This window comes from Dermacentor andersoni, chromosome 2 (genome assembly GCF_023375885.2).
Source record: "Dermacentor andersoni chromosome 2, qqDerAnde1_hic_scaffold, whole genome shotgun sequence".
Taxonomy (NCBI): Eukaryota; Metazoa; Arthropoda; class Arachnida; order Ixodida; family Ixodidae; genus Dermacentor; species Dermacentor andersoni.
The window spans coordinates 159,222,973-159,241,465 of record NC_092815.1 but is presented as its reverse complement, the minus strand read 5'-3'; the positions used below and the strand labels follow the sequence as shown (position 1 = coordinate 159,241,465).

Genomic DNA, 18,493 nt, shown 5'->3' with positions numbered 1-18,493 from the left:
GTTTTGGGATATAGCTGATTTTGTTAAAAATTGATAGAAAGGAAATCAGGCACTGGCTGTCATAATCATTCACTGAACACTATATTAAGCTAAGTAGTTATGATGACGAAACTTTATTTAATTACTTCATTTCCTATGAAGGTTATGTTGCCTGAGCATTTTCATGCTGGAGCATATGGTAAAGGACTCACGAGAGCAATATCATACATGAAATTCAAGTCTTTCAGAAAACTTGGCAAACTCAACAAGCTTGAATCTGCTTATAGTGAACAGGCAAGACACAGTCGCTGGTTACTCTATATAGAATGTCTCCTATGCTCCTATATTGCTACAAATTTTTCGTGATGACTACACTCGTTAGCGGTAGAGAAAGGGTCCAACTTGGTTCTCTTGCTTAGAGATAACTCGTTTACAGAAACGCGTGCTAAGCATTCAGTTCTTTTTTTAAGTATACTGATAGGAATTGGCCTCTATACTAGTATGTTCGCATGCTTCTGTTAGACTTAATGTACACTTTAAAGGCAACTCGGCTCACACACCAAATAATGATGATAAGGAACTGTCACCCATTACTATATTTATGCTGCCAACGCATAGCACAAGAGCTGCAGGTAATATGTGTTAAAATCTGCTTTGTGGAGAAATACATGCAGCATAAGATTGTTTGAATTTGTGGGAGTGCTTATTTGGAATTCTACACTGACTAATCTAAAAACTAAAAATAATTTTGATTTTTGTTTTCAATTATTTCTGTCAAATTTTCAAGTGGTGTTGTGTTTGTGAAAGAGTATCCCAAGTGCTTTAACAAGTGTTGGCAATTTTAACATGCAAATTTTGTAAATTTTATAAAACTGAATAAACTTCAAACTTCTTGATGGCTGGGACACCCTGTACAAGTTCTGCTAGCAACAATAAAAAAAAACTTTATAAATTATTAAATCTAGCTTTCCTAACACTAAGCCATTTTCTAACCTGTTAGATCAGTTGGTATGTGCACAACTTATCTGGTTTATAAGGTTGCAGATGTCAGTGTGGCTTGTACATCGGGTGCAACTATGAAGGGCTACGTGTCCAATTTCAGGCTGTGTTTTGCCATAATTAATTTCACTTTCTGTTCTTGTCAACCATTGTGCCAAGTGGGTGATCCTGGCAATAATGGTAGCACAATAATGCCAAAGCCAATAACATAAGGCCAAAAGAATGAAAAATGAAATGAATAATTTCAAAATGCAGCCTCTTCTTCAGTGACAATTTCAATGACAACTATTGCCTCCATCAGCTGCATGAATGTAGACTTCAGTTATGAGAAGAAACTGCCAACATCTTGCTGTGTTGTAATCTGGGAAAAAAATTTTCAGGCTACTGTCAAAAGATGCTCATGTCTCCGTGCTATAGAAACTAATTGATTGATTGGTTGATTTAAAGCAACACCTGAGTTAATAAATACACCCATAGTGGGAGATTCCCAGAATAACTTTGACTATCCATGGTTTTTTAAAGTGTGCCTAAATCTAAATACACACATTTCTGCCTTCCGCCACATCAAAGTGCAGATTCCGCCACCTCACTTTTTGGGGAGACTTCGTACAATGAACGCAGAGCTCTCTGTAGCGTAAAAACAAAAAGTCCAAATGTGTGCTTACTGGCCCACAACCAATTTGATTTAAAGAGAAAAAAAACTTCTGTGACGTCAGCAGATCAAATTCATATCCTCCGAGAGAGAAAGAAATTCGATAATAAGAAAGGCAGAAAGGTCAGCCTGAGGTGTATTCCTCTAGCCATCTATTCTGCATTGGGGGAAGAGGGCAAGAAATAGAGGATCAAGATGGGTGATGGTGATAACCGAGGGAAGATGCAAAACACATGACATAGTCTAGAGTCCAGACCTGTAATATATTAGAAAAGCCAACTTTAAAGCTAGATTCACAATTATGCTAAGGACCTAATACGCAAAGTCATCTGTCAGCAGTTGGCACTGTCGACCTTCCATGTAATGAGGGCCATCACATACCACTACATAGTTTATCAATTCATGCATATAGCACATTGTCCGAGTTTTGAAACCAACATCTCAGGCTATCCAGCGATGGCAACAAGGTTTCTTTTCACTGTAAACTGAGGTCTATATTTTATCTACTGTACATCAATGGCAGTGGCTTATGTACAATAACAGATACAAAGATTGTCAGATTGAACAAGCAGTCAGCTCACGGGAGATATGGGCACGATGGTGAAGTCGTTGAAAAGGTACCACTGAGTGGCCGGTCCCCCCTGGTGGTGAATGTGGTACGAGGGCCCCACCCGAATGCAGCTCACGATGTTGGTGCGGCTGTTGTTCACCACGGACACCACTGACGTCAGCTCATACAAGACTGCACTGCTTTCTTCCTCTTCGCTCTCCTTCTTGACTTCTCCTTCTCCTTCCTTCATCTCCAAGTCGTCTCCCTCTTCCTTCTCGTCTTCGATCTGCTCTTTCTCTGAGCTGGTCTCTTTGTGTTTCCCAACAGCGCTGTCATCTTTTCCAGAGCTCAAGCCTGTGTCTTCAGATGTGGAGGCTTCGGTCTGCGTGCGGCAGAGACGACCAAAACCATAACAGCTTGTAACTAACAAACTGAAGTAACTTCAGAAGAACTTCTCGGCGTAGCTAGTGTTTATTAAAGGAAATGTTTACCACTAAAATGATGAAACACAGATAGGAACACATCATCATTTTTGTTCCTGTTTTTGTTTCACCTTATCAAAAAATTACATTCTGGGGTTTTACGTGCCAAAATCAGGATCTGATTATCAGGCACACCATAGCGCAAGACTCCAGTTTAATTTTGACCACCTGGGTTTCTTTACCGTGCACCTAAATTAAGTATGTGGGAGTTCTGGCATTCTGCCACTGAAATGTTTAAGTCCAGAATCGAACCCTCAATTTCAATCTCTGCAGTGAAATGCCATAGCCACTAAGCTACCTCGGCAGGTTAACACCATTTCACTAGTAAACATGTTCATTAGTTCTCTTATGTAACCAACTCTGCAGTACAAGTAGTCACTAACATCATAACTATGAACATTTTCTGCACTGAATGAAATATATTGAAACAAAACATTGTAAAAGGTGGCAGAACCTAACCATCACTGTTTGCAGAAGTATATGTTACCTAGCTTTGCTTTTTCTATGACTTTTTATGACTTGTTGTTATGAATAAAGTGTTGCTATGCGACCTTATGCATAACTTGAAGTCCTGGCAGGAAACAGCTTCCACTGCTAATGCTGGCACTAAGGTTCTGCTATGGTGGCTCTTCGTATTTCTTTGGAGAATAGCTCTGAAATATGCATGCATGGGCTGCAGCATAATTTCATTACTCAAAAGATAAAGGTAGTTAAAATAACCTTTGGGATTTGTTGCCTCAAAGTTGCCCACTTGTGCCTCATCTGGGTCACTTTTACTACAGCGATGCTGTTAACGATATCAAATACAGAAACCCACCTTGCAATAACGACAATATTAGGTTAAAGAAAACGTACTAGTACTAGTAGCAGTAGAATTTTTTAACTGACACAGCCAGCGCTTTAACATTACAAGTGTTAAAAAGATATCTAGATGTGTAGCTTCCATGCCGGTGCCTGAATAAACTTACAAAAGTTGTGATAGCTGGCAAGTTATTTGACGTGTACTATGAGTCTGCGAACATGTCAAAGGTTGGAAGAACCAGTAAGAGCTACTGCTGTTAAAGAGACGTTAGTACTGACCTTGCAGTCAGCACGGCAAATGTCCACCGTTCCATCCTTATTCAACGTGACAAGTATAGACAAAGGAAGCCAGGAACAAGCACTTTGAACACTTGTGTCCACCTCCACTTTAGAAGCCACATACCTGCAAGAGTAAAAGCGATAATGTCGGCTACAACTGCATCAAAATTATGGCGGTAAGCAAGAGACCTGTGCACACACATATTAGCAAAAACCAGAACAAATAAAATGTCTTGCCAAGGAAAGCCTGTAAATTGCAAACAAAAGAAGCACTGTCACAAATGGTGTAGAAAGTAGCGCAGTCAGGAAGTAAGCTAAACGAGCAATAGTTTACACTCAACTTCCACTTCCTCTTCATTATATTGTATTTGAAGTGATACCAATCACCAGAAAAAGCTTTTCAAAACAAGTATATCAAATTTTCCGATATTACAAGTTCCATTTTCTCACAACACTCTGATATGTTTTATACAATGATATTGCGAAAGCAATTATATGAACACTCCAGGTGCATTTTTGCCATCACTGTCGGTATCACGGTGATGTTCCCTATAAAGTTCAAGGTTGATAACACCGTCGCCATGCCATATGTGCAAGTCAAAGCGTGTGAGGGTGAGCTGACGATCGCGGCTCAATTTTGTACATGCAACGGTGGAAAGCAAAGAGGAAGTGCAGAAGGAACCTGGGGGAGGGGAGGTAAGGGTTGTGTTTCGGCCACAACTGCTTATGGCGCAGTCGCACAGGCTTTATCTCTAAAGTGATCTGCTTTGGGGGCAAAGTTTAGGTGGGCCAACGGCTCGTAGCGCTGTGGGCACTGTGTGCTCACCGCTCAGCTGGTGTTGAAGCGATAGACAACATGAAGGTCACTTCACTCGCTGCTGCTGCCGCGTTTCCTCATGCCAGCGTTTTGACAGCGAGTGTCTGCGGTCACTGAGTATGATGTGTGCATGTTTGCCAATGCACACTGACGCCATGCTTATTTTAGTTAGTGAGTGTTTACAAGTTTATACAGATAATAAAGCTACTATCCTTACTTATTATTGCTGTCTACTAATTTGCTATCACGCTTTGCCTTTTGGGCGAAACTGTGACTTTTCTGCATTTACCTGCTGTGGTGGCTTAGCAGTTATGGCGTTGCATTGCTAAGCATGAGGTCATGGTATCAAATCTCGGCTGCAGCGGCCACATTTCGATCAAGGCGAGATGCAAAAACACCCATCTCTGGAGACACTCAACTGCACAAACACGTGGTCCCAGGTCGGTGCAAGAATCAAACGGCTCCCACGCCAAGGGCGAAAAATACAGAATACAGCTGCTAGCATGTTGCTGCGGGAGGATGGCTCCCCACGACACGCCACTTGAAAATGTCCTCGCGACTATGCTGCTTGCTTTCGCAATAACGAATGGGCCCACTTGTGAGAGCTTGGGCAATATCTGTCAGCTTAGGCCTCCGATAAGTGTGGCTTGGTGCAGTAAGACCACGTGCAAGCACTAGGCCCCGCTCTTCGGCTTAGTGTTCAGAAAAGGAGCAACATACTTGCCATTAGTGCAACGGCACTGTAGATGAGCTCAAGTCCAAGACCCTAACAAAGGGGCTGGCGGACGAGAAGAATACATGTAAGTACCCAGTGCTATCCTGGAGATGGCTCTCTCAAACGCGCTCTGCTGACCGCGGTCAGTCACGTCGCGGCCACCGCGGTCAGCAATGCTGAGTGCCACCACTAAAAGCTGGTCCGTAGCAAAGGCCACCCCCGACAACTGTCGTAAGTAGCACGGGAGAGGCGTACTGACGAAAGAACAATTGAATGCCCACACGAAGGTATCGGGTTGCACCTCAATCCCCACAATGTATGCCATAAAAACTAGTAACAGCAAAATAAACTCCAAAGCAACTGCTCTGCCACTGTGACAGTGAAGAGCTGATACCTGAGGCACTGCTGAGAGGCAGAAGGGGCAATGTTATCAATCTGATTATCAATTTTCCAACACTAATGCTTAGTTTAGTGAGAAGATGATAATCACAAAGACGAGCTAATGAGTAAACAAAAATGAACTTGCATGCTTTTTGCCTTCTGCTATGAGCACAGTTTGGAAAGGTTCAGGGAAAGTTCATTCATACTATCGGATGTATTCACTCACGCTCGCCAGCACTTACTTGCACTTGAACTTATGGCTCCAGAATAAATGGGAGTGAATGCAAGTGAGTGGACTTACAAGCCACTACACCGGCATATGAATGAGAAGAAAGGGGGTTAACCGAGGGGCCTGATATTTATTAATCATAACATAAGAAGCCAACAAAGACACCAAGGACAACACATGCGAAATTACTTGTATTTACTAATGGAATTAAAGAAATGATAAATTAATGGAAGTGAAAGTGGATGAAAAAACAACTTGCCGCAGGTGGGGAACGAACCCAGGTCTTCACAGTACGCATGCGATGCTCTATCAATTGAGCTACTGCATCACCGTTCTTCCATACACTTTCTGGGGTATTCATGTGTTACTATCATAACTAACCCTGGGAGTGTTAGCCAATGCCACCACTCACAAACCTTGGCGGCAGATGTGGAACATCCTTTCTGCCACAGGCGTCATGAGTATGTGACGCGTGCTCCTGATGCGTACTGATGAGTATGTCACGAGTACGCCTGCAGCAGAAAGGATCTAAAACAGCATGAGACAACACTATCCCAAACATGTTGCTTATAACAAAGCAGCACTGTGTTATGAAGACAAGATGACTACTTCAGTTGTTCAACTTCTACATAACTCTGCAAATCAGAAGATTCTGTGAAAAAGCAAGCTCAACAGGACATGCTGTCGATGGAGGAGTAGTAGGAGAAAGAATGTGAGTACAGGCTTTGTCCTACCTCTTTCCTTTGTCTTTTTCATGGAAGAACTTGCAGCCGGCCCGTGTGCAGCAGTTCCCATATCGACACCGCTTAGGCACAGGAGCTGATGAACAGAAGGACATTGCCTTGCTGTCTTTGTTGCCAAACAACTGAAAATGATTTATTTGTCAGGGAGTTTAAAGAAAGGAAGAAAGAGAAGTTAAGACTGTGTGTCCACAGTGTGGATGGAGCATTGTAATAGGTCAAAGAAGACAGGGACTGTTGAAGAATAAAATTTCAAGCAAACTCCACATCTTTTCTTTCTTTTATGTGTGTCGAGCCTCTAATTACACTCGAACCTCGCTATAACGAAGTTGCAGGAGGAGTCGAAGTTACTTTGTTATGTCCGTTAATTTGTTATACCCATTATTGTCGTTTACTGCCCTGTATGCCCGGTGGGGTGCACAACAGTAAACATAGAAATAAGAATATGGCTTAGTGGCCCACCGAATTGCTACATGGCCATGCATACTATGAAGTTTGAATATTACAACAAAGGAAGTTTTGGCGTGTGCAGTACACTACTTCTTAGCACCTGATGCGACAGCCTTTAGATAGGTTCCTTCTGCTCCGTTGTGATGGTCTTTCACTTCCGCTTTCCACATGGCTCGTTGAAGTCGAGCGGCACATGGCAGACTACACAGCACTATGCTGTGCGATCGAGGAGGCAAGCAAACTTCCCCATGCTAGCTTCGCTCGGCTGGCTCGTGGCCTTCACAACTGCCCCGGTGCCAATGCAATCTCGGAAACCATGCCCAGCTGCCAACATGCACAATGCGCTACAGGGAGATAGAGAAACGAATGCAATAATTTTTTCATACCACCATGCAAGCTTGCGCGTGATACCCGAGGGTGCGCTGGAGACATTAGAGAGGCCTAGACCAACTGCACCTGCCTGCGTGGCATGCAGTACAAGTGAATGCACGAATCTTTCACACTGTCGAGGATAGCCGTGAAGCATGGGGTGGCTTGCACAGCCAAACATGCGCAAGAGAGAGAGAGAGGGGGGTCAGAGGAGAAGCGCGATAGTGAGCCACTGCCTGTGCACAGCTGTGCACAGCGGTGAGAAAAATTAGTGTCATTGATCAGTCGCATATTTGCTGCTGGAAAGCGGAAGTTTTGATCCGACGCGGCGAGCAAGAGCTGAACCCCGCGGAAAGTGATGCATTCGGTGTGATATGGTCCGGTATTTTTTCGCTTTCGAAGACGAATATAATTTGTTGGTGGGAGAATTTCAGTTTACTAAAATGAGTTTTCAAATGTATGGATCTCTACGGGGATTTCAAGGGGAATTTCATCTACTTCGTTATATTAATTATTTTGTTATAAAGAGGTTCGAGTGTATAAGCACATCTGTGAAAGGTACAGCCTGAAATGCATCCAAATCAATCTGTTAACACATCCATGTGATCAAAAACAAAAGTAAAATAAGAATTATATGCCAGAAAAATGGGTGCTTTCTGTTCTACTTAATATAACCTGCAAGTACTTGATGACCACAAAAGTCACACATACATATACATCACCAGTAAACATCACCGGTGCTTACAGCAATCACAAATTGTTAAGAACACAAAACGTTTCAATCAAAGTGATTGCTTGTCACTCTAAAAGTGATTTTTGTCACCAACGTCAGGCACCAAGAAGGAGGAGATTTTCAAGCTGCCTGAAGTTTGGAAATTTCGCAGCTCGCAGGAGGTTTGACATGACATATACTCTTTAAATATAATGTGACAGCGTTTAGACCGCTCTCTGATACTGCAGGTTATGCTTGTCGCGAACAAGTTCATCGTGCAAAGTGATAACATGGGCCCATTTATAAGTACTAGTCTAATGAAGTGATGCTGAGGTCGAACAAGCCAGCAAATACATGTATGATTGATTGATAGATTGATTTGTGAGGTTCAATATACCAAAGTACCATTGGTGCTAGTGAGGTGTTGTGGTGGAGGGTTACAGATGGTTATTTAAAGTGCTCCTAAATTTCGTTTCCATCAAGATACAACTTCTGTGACTGGGGATTGAAACTGCAACCTTTTGCTCATCAGCTGAACATCTTAGCCACTGAGCTGCTATGATGGCCGCCATATGCATTTGTATGCATAGACATGCATACAAATGAAGCCATTTAATCTGGGTTACACACATTAACAGAAAATCAGAATGGCGGTAAATGTAAGACAAGGAGGGTGCATTAATGCCAAATCCATGCTTGGGATGCAACCTCACCTCAATTTGGGTTTGCCAAAAGTTTAGGTCCTGCTGATTTTCCAAGCCTGAGCTGACGGTCAGTATTTCTGGTAACGACTTCAGCCTTTTGCTTTGTAGCTGAAAAACACACAGACCATTACCGTTATCATTGTCAACAGCCTACTTGAAGTACACAGCATCACAAAGGCCTCACCCAGAGATCACCCATCAACCCTGCTCTGCACCAATTAAACCAATCCTATCCTTTCGAATTGCCTATCTCACCACTCCGATCTAATCCTCAGCTGTTTCTGACTGTATTTCTCTTTGCATTGCCCTGACCTTGTTACTATAACAGACCTGTCTATTATATGTTATCTGTTATCTAGGGGTGTGTGAATATTCAAGACTTCAAATACAAATTTGATAGCTCTTGCTATTCCATTTGCATTCAGTTAGACAATTCACTATTCGAGCTTGTTGAATATTCATTACTGTTCAAATACAGTAAGGCGTAAGAGTTGCTGCAGTACAAGAAGAAAGACCTTTGCAAGTGCAGTCTCTTGCAAATGATTCTGCTCAAGAGAACTGCAGTTGTTGGGCAGACACACCAGTTTCTGTTCAAACAAATGGAAGAGATCACTTCTGAACAACAATTCACACTCAATACTAAATAAGCATGCTCGTTTTAGGCAGTCCACAAGTAAGTTGTCTTGCTTCAGAGAAAGCAATTTGTCTTTGGCCAATCTTACCATGTTTGAATTTTCTTAAATGATGTGCAGTGCTGTAGCATTACATACTCGGATCCTTCATTAAACACAACACTCTACCACGTCCATGTGGTGACATGCTGTTCCCTTGTTTCATTGCAGTCATTGTCATGGTGTGCCAGATAAGATCACCTCTCAGTTGTTTCTTATTTACAAACTTCTCCGTTGATCTGACATCCAGTTGTTCAAGGCATTAAATGTATAAAATAATGTAATTAAGTCTTTTTTGCTGAACAGGTTCCATACGCAACACACATATTTCATTTTGTTTACACACTGGAAATATTCAGTACGTGATACAATATTTCAAGACTACTTTATTTTTTTCAAATATTCATATAAGATTCACATGGAAAATTGTGCTATTCGAACACATATTCTGCTACTTATTAGCCATCTTTTATATGCACAACATAGCCTGCCCAGCTCCACTTTTATTGTGACAGTAATTAAATGCACATTCGAGGAACATTTGTGTGTTGCCAATGCTGCTGCAACCACCAGAGTGGCCCCAGTGTGATGCCACGTGCATAGCCTGCCCGGCCCAGCTTTCCGAGTCTGCTCCGCCTGCGTGCCCGAGCACATATGCAGCCTGCGCACCGCTTGCTGGAGGTCACGCGATATGCTGTGGATGCCAGGGCAAGTGTGTGAGGGTGAGTTGAGAAGGCTGGTGGATTGATGCACTCTGTTTTCCCACACGTTGGACGTCATGTAATCCGCCGAGGTGAAGGAAGTGGTAGCATGGAATGTTCACTCTGGGACAACCGCACACACTGACAGTGCATCATTATGGCAGCGTTGCGACCGCGAGCATTCACTGTCATCGAGCAAACTCTGTGTCTTTGGGCACGTGAAACAATATGCGTTTAGTTAGTAAGAAAATATTTGCCGCAATCTATACGGTACATAAGACTGCGAGCCTTACTTTGTGTGATATAGCGTAATATATTACCTTCTGCACAAAAAGGCGATATTGCTTCCATCGCAACAGGTCTGCTGAATGTTACCCACCCCCTTCTTCCTTTTCTTGTTTTGGCGAATGTATCAAGTTCGAAGTGAGTAGCAATAAACTCATACAGTTGGCAGTCAGCACAATGTGTGTGTCATTCTTGTATGTTGGCTTCGTTTGAGCACTGGCTTTTCAGACTTTCAACTATGCCACACCAACGAGCCCAAGTTTCTACTCTACTATATAGTGTAATACAGTAGAACCTCATTGATATGTTCTCATTACGTACATTTTCCCGGCACCAACGCTTGCAAATGAGAACACAAAAATTACCTAATAGAGGTACGCTTGTTTTTCCCCGGTTCGTACATTCCCAGAACACAGAATTTTTCAACATCAAAGTTTAGTAAGTCGCTAAAGTGCGATCGTATAACGTTTTCCAGCCGCTAGATCCCATGTAAACAAGAAAATACGTGAGGCGCAGGTGATCAAGAACAGTATATAGCTGACTGCCACGGCAGCTTTACCGCAATACTCACCCACCTGTGTCACGTGAAAACAACGGTGGCATGCACAGTTTCTTATTTCGGTACCAGGAAATCCCCGGCCAGGTCGTTGCATGTCACATTCACAGCTATCGCCATCAAACATATTGCGATAAGCATATTCACCTATCTTTCACGACGCGTGGTGCATAGTGCGTAGTGACATTAGTAGTGTACTGGATGCTTTCAGTAGGCGTAATCCAAATGCGCCGTTGTTTCTTGCTGCAGGCGGCACGATGTGGGCATCCCATTTCACTTTGGTGGCATCCGGCATTGCCCACGAGCTCGATTTCATTTCGGTTTCCCGTTGCCCTCTTAAGACACCGAGCAATAAGACAACATAACGCGTCTCCGGTCGCAGGAGCAACACCAGCTCGACGCGCATCAGCATCTCGTGCCGCAATGATCAGCACGAAGCTTCGCGTTACGTAGATGTCAACAATAGTTGAGTCTGTAAGATTTTTTTAGTTACATCGGATCGTACGTTTTCCCGGTCAGTACGTTTCTTCTCGCAGTTTTTTCCAAAATGTATGAACGAAGTTCTACTGTACTTTTGTATTACTGTCAACACTTTGCCTTTCTAGTGAAAGTGCTACTTTTTTTTCTCTTAACCTCACGTAAAAGGAAAAGGTGGAGCTGGGCAGTCTGGTGCTTTTAGGTAGTGAGCCTTTTGTGCTGTAGCTAAAGAAGACAAAGATCCACAAATGTAAGCGAGAATACCCATTGAACAGAATGAGCTGTGTGAATGTTCACAGCAAAAGGTGGTCACACTGTATTTGGCAGCAACACGAGAAGAGCATGGGTATGTGGGTTGGAAATAAGCTACAACATTACATCTTAACCCCTGATATGCTAAAGTAAGCATCACCTCTAAAAAAATTCACTAATTTGCCCAGACATGCTAGAGATCCTAGAATTCTTAAAGGGGAATGGCCATACAGTTACTAACAGCTTTCCTTGAACAGGTTCCATCAGAAACGTGGACAGAATAGAAAATGGGTGCTGTACCGTGGGCTGGTATTTCTCGCACCTGTCGCACCAGGCTGGCATGGTGCTTTCGAGGCAGAGGCTTCGCTTGAGTATCTCGGTGAAAGGATAATGAGGTGTCACTCGTTCGGGAACTGTGAAGGGCAGTCAGGGGAATGAGTGCCACGCACCAAGAGGTCAAAATTATAGGGCTGGCACAAGCCTAACTGAAATAACTTTTCTTTTTCTTCTAAGTGTGCAACACTTGCAAGTTTGCACATGCCTACTTTTAGCAAGAGTTCATCAAGCAAAAAAAAAAGAAAAAGAAAAACATTTTCCCACTGAATTTCTGAATTTTAAGGTACAAGGTTTCTTAATGAACCTACCCTTCACCAAATGTGCAGAACAGACACAACCAAGACAAAATGCTGCATTATTATGATTGTATCTCACTTTAAAGCTCATGAAAAAGGCTCTATGGCAATTTCAACTGCGAGATAATTGTCCTGGAGTAAGCACTCTATTACTTTTTAATAAGAGTAAAATAGATATTAGCATGGCAAGAGGTTATGCAATGTAAAAAGTGTAACATTTGCCAACACATCTTTTAGGATTAAAAAAGAAATAAAGGTGATGATGCCACAGACATAAAATAGTAGAATTGCTAAGAGCAAAGAGTACGACAATGAACAAACACATATAACAAAAACATAGATTTAAATATGGTATACTAAACAGTATTAACTACATGTCTGGCAGCTTTTTCTTTAAATTATTTCTCAGAGAAAAATTGAAAGTAGAGTGAAAAAGGTTATTCTAGCTGTCGACAACAAATACTGCACAATAGGCCTGGTGCTTTAAACACAGCAATATGTTATACAGTGATACAGTTATAAGAACTAGCAAGTTGTCTAGTATGTACAACATTGTCAACAGCTGTGACTGCTGACATACCTCACCTGCAGAAAACAGTGATGTGGTTGTGGAGTTTTAAATTACCTCATCCTGCAATGGCACCGGCGTCTCCAAATACAGCAACTTAAACATTTCATTCAATTAAATACAATTTTACTAACATTCTTTGAAGCTACAAAGAATACTCAAAATCTTGTTTGGACCCACAGCCAACAAGGCTATTATTGAGTCAAACAACATGAACATTCAAAATGACAGCGTCAGCAGTATATAGCAACATATCAGTATATTCCACTCAATTCCTAAATATTTCCATAACTAGACACCAACACTAAATGTTTAACAATGTTTTCAAACATCAAATCTTTAAAAAAAATTAAACAAAAAGTTCTTCAAAGGCTGCAAAAAGCTGTGCGAGACTTTGATGTTGTTGGGTATATAATTCCAGATAGCAGTGCCAGAAAATTCTAGAAGACAAAAAACAGGAAGACAAACAGACTTAAAACAAACGACACGGGTCAGCTACAATGCATTCAGCAGAAGGGAGAAATAAAAGGCAGAAATAAGGAGTTAGTAATGGCTGTCAGTGAGGAGCTCATTCTCATTATACCTAAAAATGAGTTGGCGAACGCCTGAGCGAGCTTGACTTAGTGGATCCAGGGATGGCATCTGAAGCTTTATCAAACCTCAAGCTTACACACCTTAATTTTTGAAGGTGGTAAATAAACCTGTTCAATCACTAGATAATGCTGTTGTGTAGCAATAAGCTTACAATTCAAAGGCGACCTGTCATTTTCTTTTAACTTCTTTATATCTCTACTGCTTTATGTGTGCGTTGTGCCAGTCCAAAAAGCGTGATGGCTATTTGCCTGATTGCTTTAGACATGACAAAGCTGCGCCTCCGGCAAGAGCAAGAACATTCTCTTCATTGCCATAGTGTTTGGTGCTATACTTTGCCAACTAAGTATTATGAAAGCCCATCATCTCAAAAAGCAAAATGAAGGACTTCAGTCGTGCATTTCTGGTCTTTAGTGGCAATCGTCCACTTCAGTTATGCTTCCTTTCCAAGAGTGGACAACTCTGAACCTGTCCTAGCATGAAGTTTGCTTAGCCCTACCTACACCTGACAACTTTCCGTGGCAGCACAGCCAAAGCCATGAGCATGTGCTTGCACGTGCGAAGCATCTGCTTTTTTTGTTACTATGCCAAGTAGTTCTAACATTTTGCTGGCAGTTTACTGGACCAGGAAAACCAGAAAGCCAAAACTAGGAACAGAAAGTAACAGAAATCCTTTTCCTAAGCAAGATTTTTATATGTTACGAAATAAGTCTTGGAAGGAAAAAAATTGAAATAATGATTGGTGTGAATTTTCTTGTGCTATGTAGCTTCCAGCTGCTTGCATTCGTGGACCACATAAAGATTCACAGCAAAAAAAAAAGAAAAAATGTGCTTCAGCTTTACAGCTTTGGCTGCAATGCTACAGAAAGTTTTCGCTGGGTATGCTTCGTCTTACTCTAAATAGTGCCCTTTTACACTTGAGAATTTTGTGCCAGCATTGCAGAATCCTCTCTGTACTAGCCCAGGCTACTTTAGCTCCCAATATCGGTAGTTACTTATTAGTATGAAGCTCAACACCAGCTTTCCTAGGCTGTTTTTTCATGCTAAGCAACGCTAATTCTATGTTTTGATAGAAATGCACAAGACAAATTGAAGAGATCTCAACATTGATAAGGTGGTGGTGCCAACTGGTGGGAGGGAGGAACACTACTGTGCCACTGCAAAACCTCTGCAAAAGGACGTTTAGGGTTTGGCTGAACATTGTATCTGATGCTCTCTCTGGTTCTACATCAGCAGAGCCTCCACGATGAGAAAAAAAAAAAAAGAGAACGGAAGAAAAACAAAAGTAGACTGACTTGTGCATCCTTGCTATGTACCAGCCAGAATTCCATTGAAGCAGAGTTCTTTGCTCTGCTTCACTACTTCCTGTACTCCCGCTAAGCACTCTAGTTCCTCTTTACCAGGAAACAGAGTGCTTTCCTGGCAAAGAGGCATTTCCGTCTATGGAGCTACAATTGCATAATAATGCAATAGTCATGGATGACTGAAATTGCCGCACTGATGTGGTAATATGTTAAAAAAATATCCAATGGCTTTAATCATTGTCTTTGATGACAGAGGCACGACTTTGTTCCCCTCCTCGTGGAACCAACTTCCCTATTCCAGAATGTTTTAGGGAACAACAGAATGTACTTTCTCTACTTGGGAACCAAAATGGAGTGGGGAAAAACATAATATAAGAAGCTGCATGCCTCATATCAGTTCACAAATAAAACAAAGGCAAGAGGATGACGATGCAAGCAATTTCTTTGCACAGTGTTCATTGTTTATTCTTTAATTCTGCTTCCTTCCTTTGTGTTGCTTTGACAGTAAAACAACATTTGGTTCTTTCTTTTCTCTCCTTTAGCTCCCAGGGAGGACGGATTGGATGCAACTTCAAGATTGGAGCAAACGACAACATTTACACGCTGTTTAAAAGAAAGCACACAGACTCTTGCCTGAGTGAAGCTGCAACAAACATTTATTTCCAACAATGATAAACAGACAACTTTTGTAGCCAATGAGGTCCGGGCATGCTCATATGCTGGATCAGGCAGAACCGACGGAAGAGGAAAGTGTTGTGACAGGCACGACACAACAGAACAAGGCAGGATAAAGCGTGTAGGGCAGGAAAACATAACTAAGGAAAATAAATGAAAGGAGCATTTAAGGCAGCCAAGAGAAATGAGAAGGCAGCAAGAAAAAGGATACATGCATGGAGAACAGCAGTGAGCTAAAAGAAATGCAGAGAACAGAGAGGCATTCAGATTAAAACCAAGCCACTGTAAAATGCAAGAAAAGAAAGCTAGACAGACATGCTTTCATAAGAGAGAATGCAGGATAAGTTGGCAGAATTGCATGCTTTACAAAAAAGAAAAAGCAAGAAAAAGGTGAGGACACCAATGGAACAAGGCACACAATACTTCAGTTTCATTGTGTGTGTCTTCCGACAGTTGCCCTCTATCTTTTTCGTGCCGTTTCTCTCAAAGGAGGTACATGTGGGCAGCCTACCGGGTGGCAGAGGGTCGGGGTAGACGAGGGAGCAGAGCAGTGTAGTCGACTCTTTCTCCCTGATGTTGCCGCACCGGCACTGGTTCGAGTTGAGCAGCGTCCAACCAAACAGCTTGCTCACCTGGCTGTCCATCTCGCTAGCTTTCCTGCCACGAGAGAAAAGCACCGGCTCATGGTGCGATCGGCCCCAGACATGAACAGCGAAGACATGCAGTCGCGGGCCCTGCTGACCAGTGGTCATGAAAGGGAGCAATCTTTACATAAGTAGCACTGCCCCCTCCCATACCCACTACAGTCAAACCTTATTATAATGAACAGTGCAGAAATATCAATACACCTAGCTCAACATAGCCAATATCCAGTAGTATGTGAAATTAAATCAGAATGTTATTTAAGATAAGCATGACGTTGGTGCACATGTTACAGCTTTCCCCTCTTTATTGTTTTCTGCCATGCCACAAACTACACCATGTACAACCAGCTGCACTTATGGAGTGTCAAGCATGACCGTCAAGACTAGGGGAATGCAGACGTTGCCTCCAATTTTCAGTGCTCCTGAGGGCACTTGCCTAGTCTCAGAGGCCGTGCACGAAAGTTGACCACAGCATCAAGTGTTCACACCGCCATGCTGAGAGTGGTGCTCCTGGCACGTCAAACATGATAATTTTAGGCGTGCTTGCAAGATCGAGTCGCTTGCGCATGCTGCACCATTGCCAACAGGCAGTGTGCTTGAAGCTAGCATGTTCTGACACTGAAGCGTTTGGTATATCCATAACACAATCCTGTGGATTCGTTATAAAGAATCTCAATTTAATGCATGCGAATATTGCAAAATTTCAGCAATACTTCGGTATAACTATATATTCTGCATATCAGTGTTCACTTTATTAGGAAGCTTTAGCTTGGGGGCTCATATATGGATACATGGGACAGGAGAAATAATTTTTGTCTGCAACCATTGCACCAAATTTGATGAGGCTTGTTGCATTTAAAAGAAAAAGCTAGAATCTAGTGACTGTTGGTAGCGAACATTTTATTTAGGCCCTCAATTTTTTTATAAAAATTGTTGAAAGGGGCAAATTTTCAGAAAACAAAACTATCAAGTTTACAACTTTGTCTCTCAGCAATGACAAACGATATCACAATTATGTAAATTGCATGCAATAGTGCATCTAAAGTGAACAAAATTGATAACTCTCAAATAGACTGCTAATATGTGAGTAGGATTTTGCAATGCCCTTGTAAACAATGTAAGAAATTCACGTTATATATAACTTGATATATAAAATATGTCCACTTTGGATGCCCAACGAATGCAGTTCAGGGAACTTTGACAGAGTTAAAACTCGACCTAACAAAACACGATTTTACGAAGTTCCCAATCCAACAACGAAATTTTCATCCCCAGCAGGTACTCATAGGATTCAATGTTGTCATCAACCCAAATTAACGAAACCAATTTGGCTGAACTCGATTTAACAAAATTTTTTCCTGAAATAAATGAGTAAAAAAAAAAGGTGAGTTCTTTCTAATTTTGACACAGACGGGTTTTTATTCGAGCGTGCACTCTAAAGCTATTGCGTTCAGACATCTAGGTGTCACGATCACGGCCCTAGCTTTATTTTGACGAGACTGCAAGCCGCACCCATGCATGCAACAGCGGACTCAACATCATCTCGGTAGGGGTGGCAGTGGTTGCTTTCGTTATTTCATGGTTTATGTAACAGATAGCTGGATTAGCAGCAAATACAATGCCGCAGTAGCTTTTGCATGTCGCTACGTGACAATTTTAGATTTCGAAGGACTGAAAATTCCTTTCTCAATTTTACTAACTTCTTGATTTAATGAAATAATTTGAGCGTGGTCATCACTTCGTTAAATCGAGTTTCAACTGTATCTGTTCTTGGTGCAGAGCTACAAATTTGTGAAGTTCGTGCTTCTATTTTATTCTAGCATATCAGTTTTTGAAAATTTCTTTTAAAAAGTTCAGGCTTTAGATGAAAATTTCACTTCCAACAGTCACTAGAATTCAGCTTTTTCTATCAAATGCAACAATTTCATAAGATCAAACCAGTGGCTATCTTAGAAAAGCGTTTTTCCATTTTACATGTATTTGAATAGGTCGCATCAGAGTTGGGCCCTAACTAAAGCTTCCTCTTAATAAGGTTTAATCATATGCTACAGGCCAGTGTTACCGATCATTTAGAAGGATGTCCGTAGAATCTGCTATACGTTCCTTAGAAGGTGCCCCTACAGCCTTGAGCTTTGGGACCTCCTTCTGTATATCTTGTTACTGTGCTTTTATTTTTGTGAGTGAATAAATAAATTCTTTTTCTTCTTATTCTTCAATAATAACTTTCAATACATTGAAATAATAAAGTAAAATAATGATGATAAATTTCAATATTATA

At 41.7% G+C, this 18,493-nt stretch overlaps 1 protein-coding gene across 3 annotated transcripts in view; it reads right to left on the bottom strand.

The window, feature by feature from the left end:
- The window catches only part of PAN2 (PAN2-PAN3 deadenylation complex catalytic subunit PAN2), a 92,171-nt gene that overhangs the window by 29,397 nt on the left and 44,281 nt on the right, over positions 1-18,493 (bottom strand). For all 3 annotated transcript variants that reach the window (XM_050187359.2, XM_055076093.2, XM_055076092.1), the window contains exons 15-20: positions 16,083-16,228; positions 12,102-12,214; positions 8,869-8,967; positions 6,619-6,749; positions 3,743-3,866; positions 2,212-2,562 (exon numbers count right to left, since the gene is read on the bottom strand). In XM_050187359.2, coding sequence (XP_050043316.2) covers positions 2,212-2,562; positions 3,743-3,866; positions 6,619-6,749; positions 8,869-8,967; positions 12,102-12,214; positions 16,083-16,228 — 964 coding nt within the window. The remainder of the gene's footprint in view (positions 1-2,211; positions 2,563-3,742; positions 3,867-6,618; positions 6,750-8,868; positions 8,968-12,101; positions 12,215-16,082; positions 16,229-18,493) is intronic.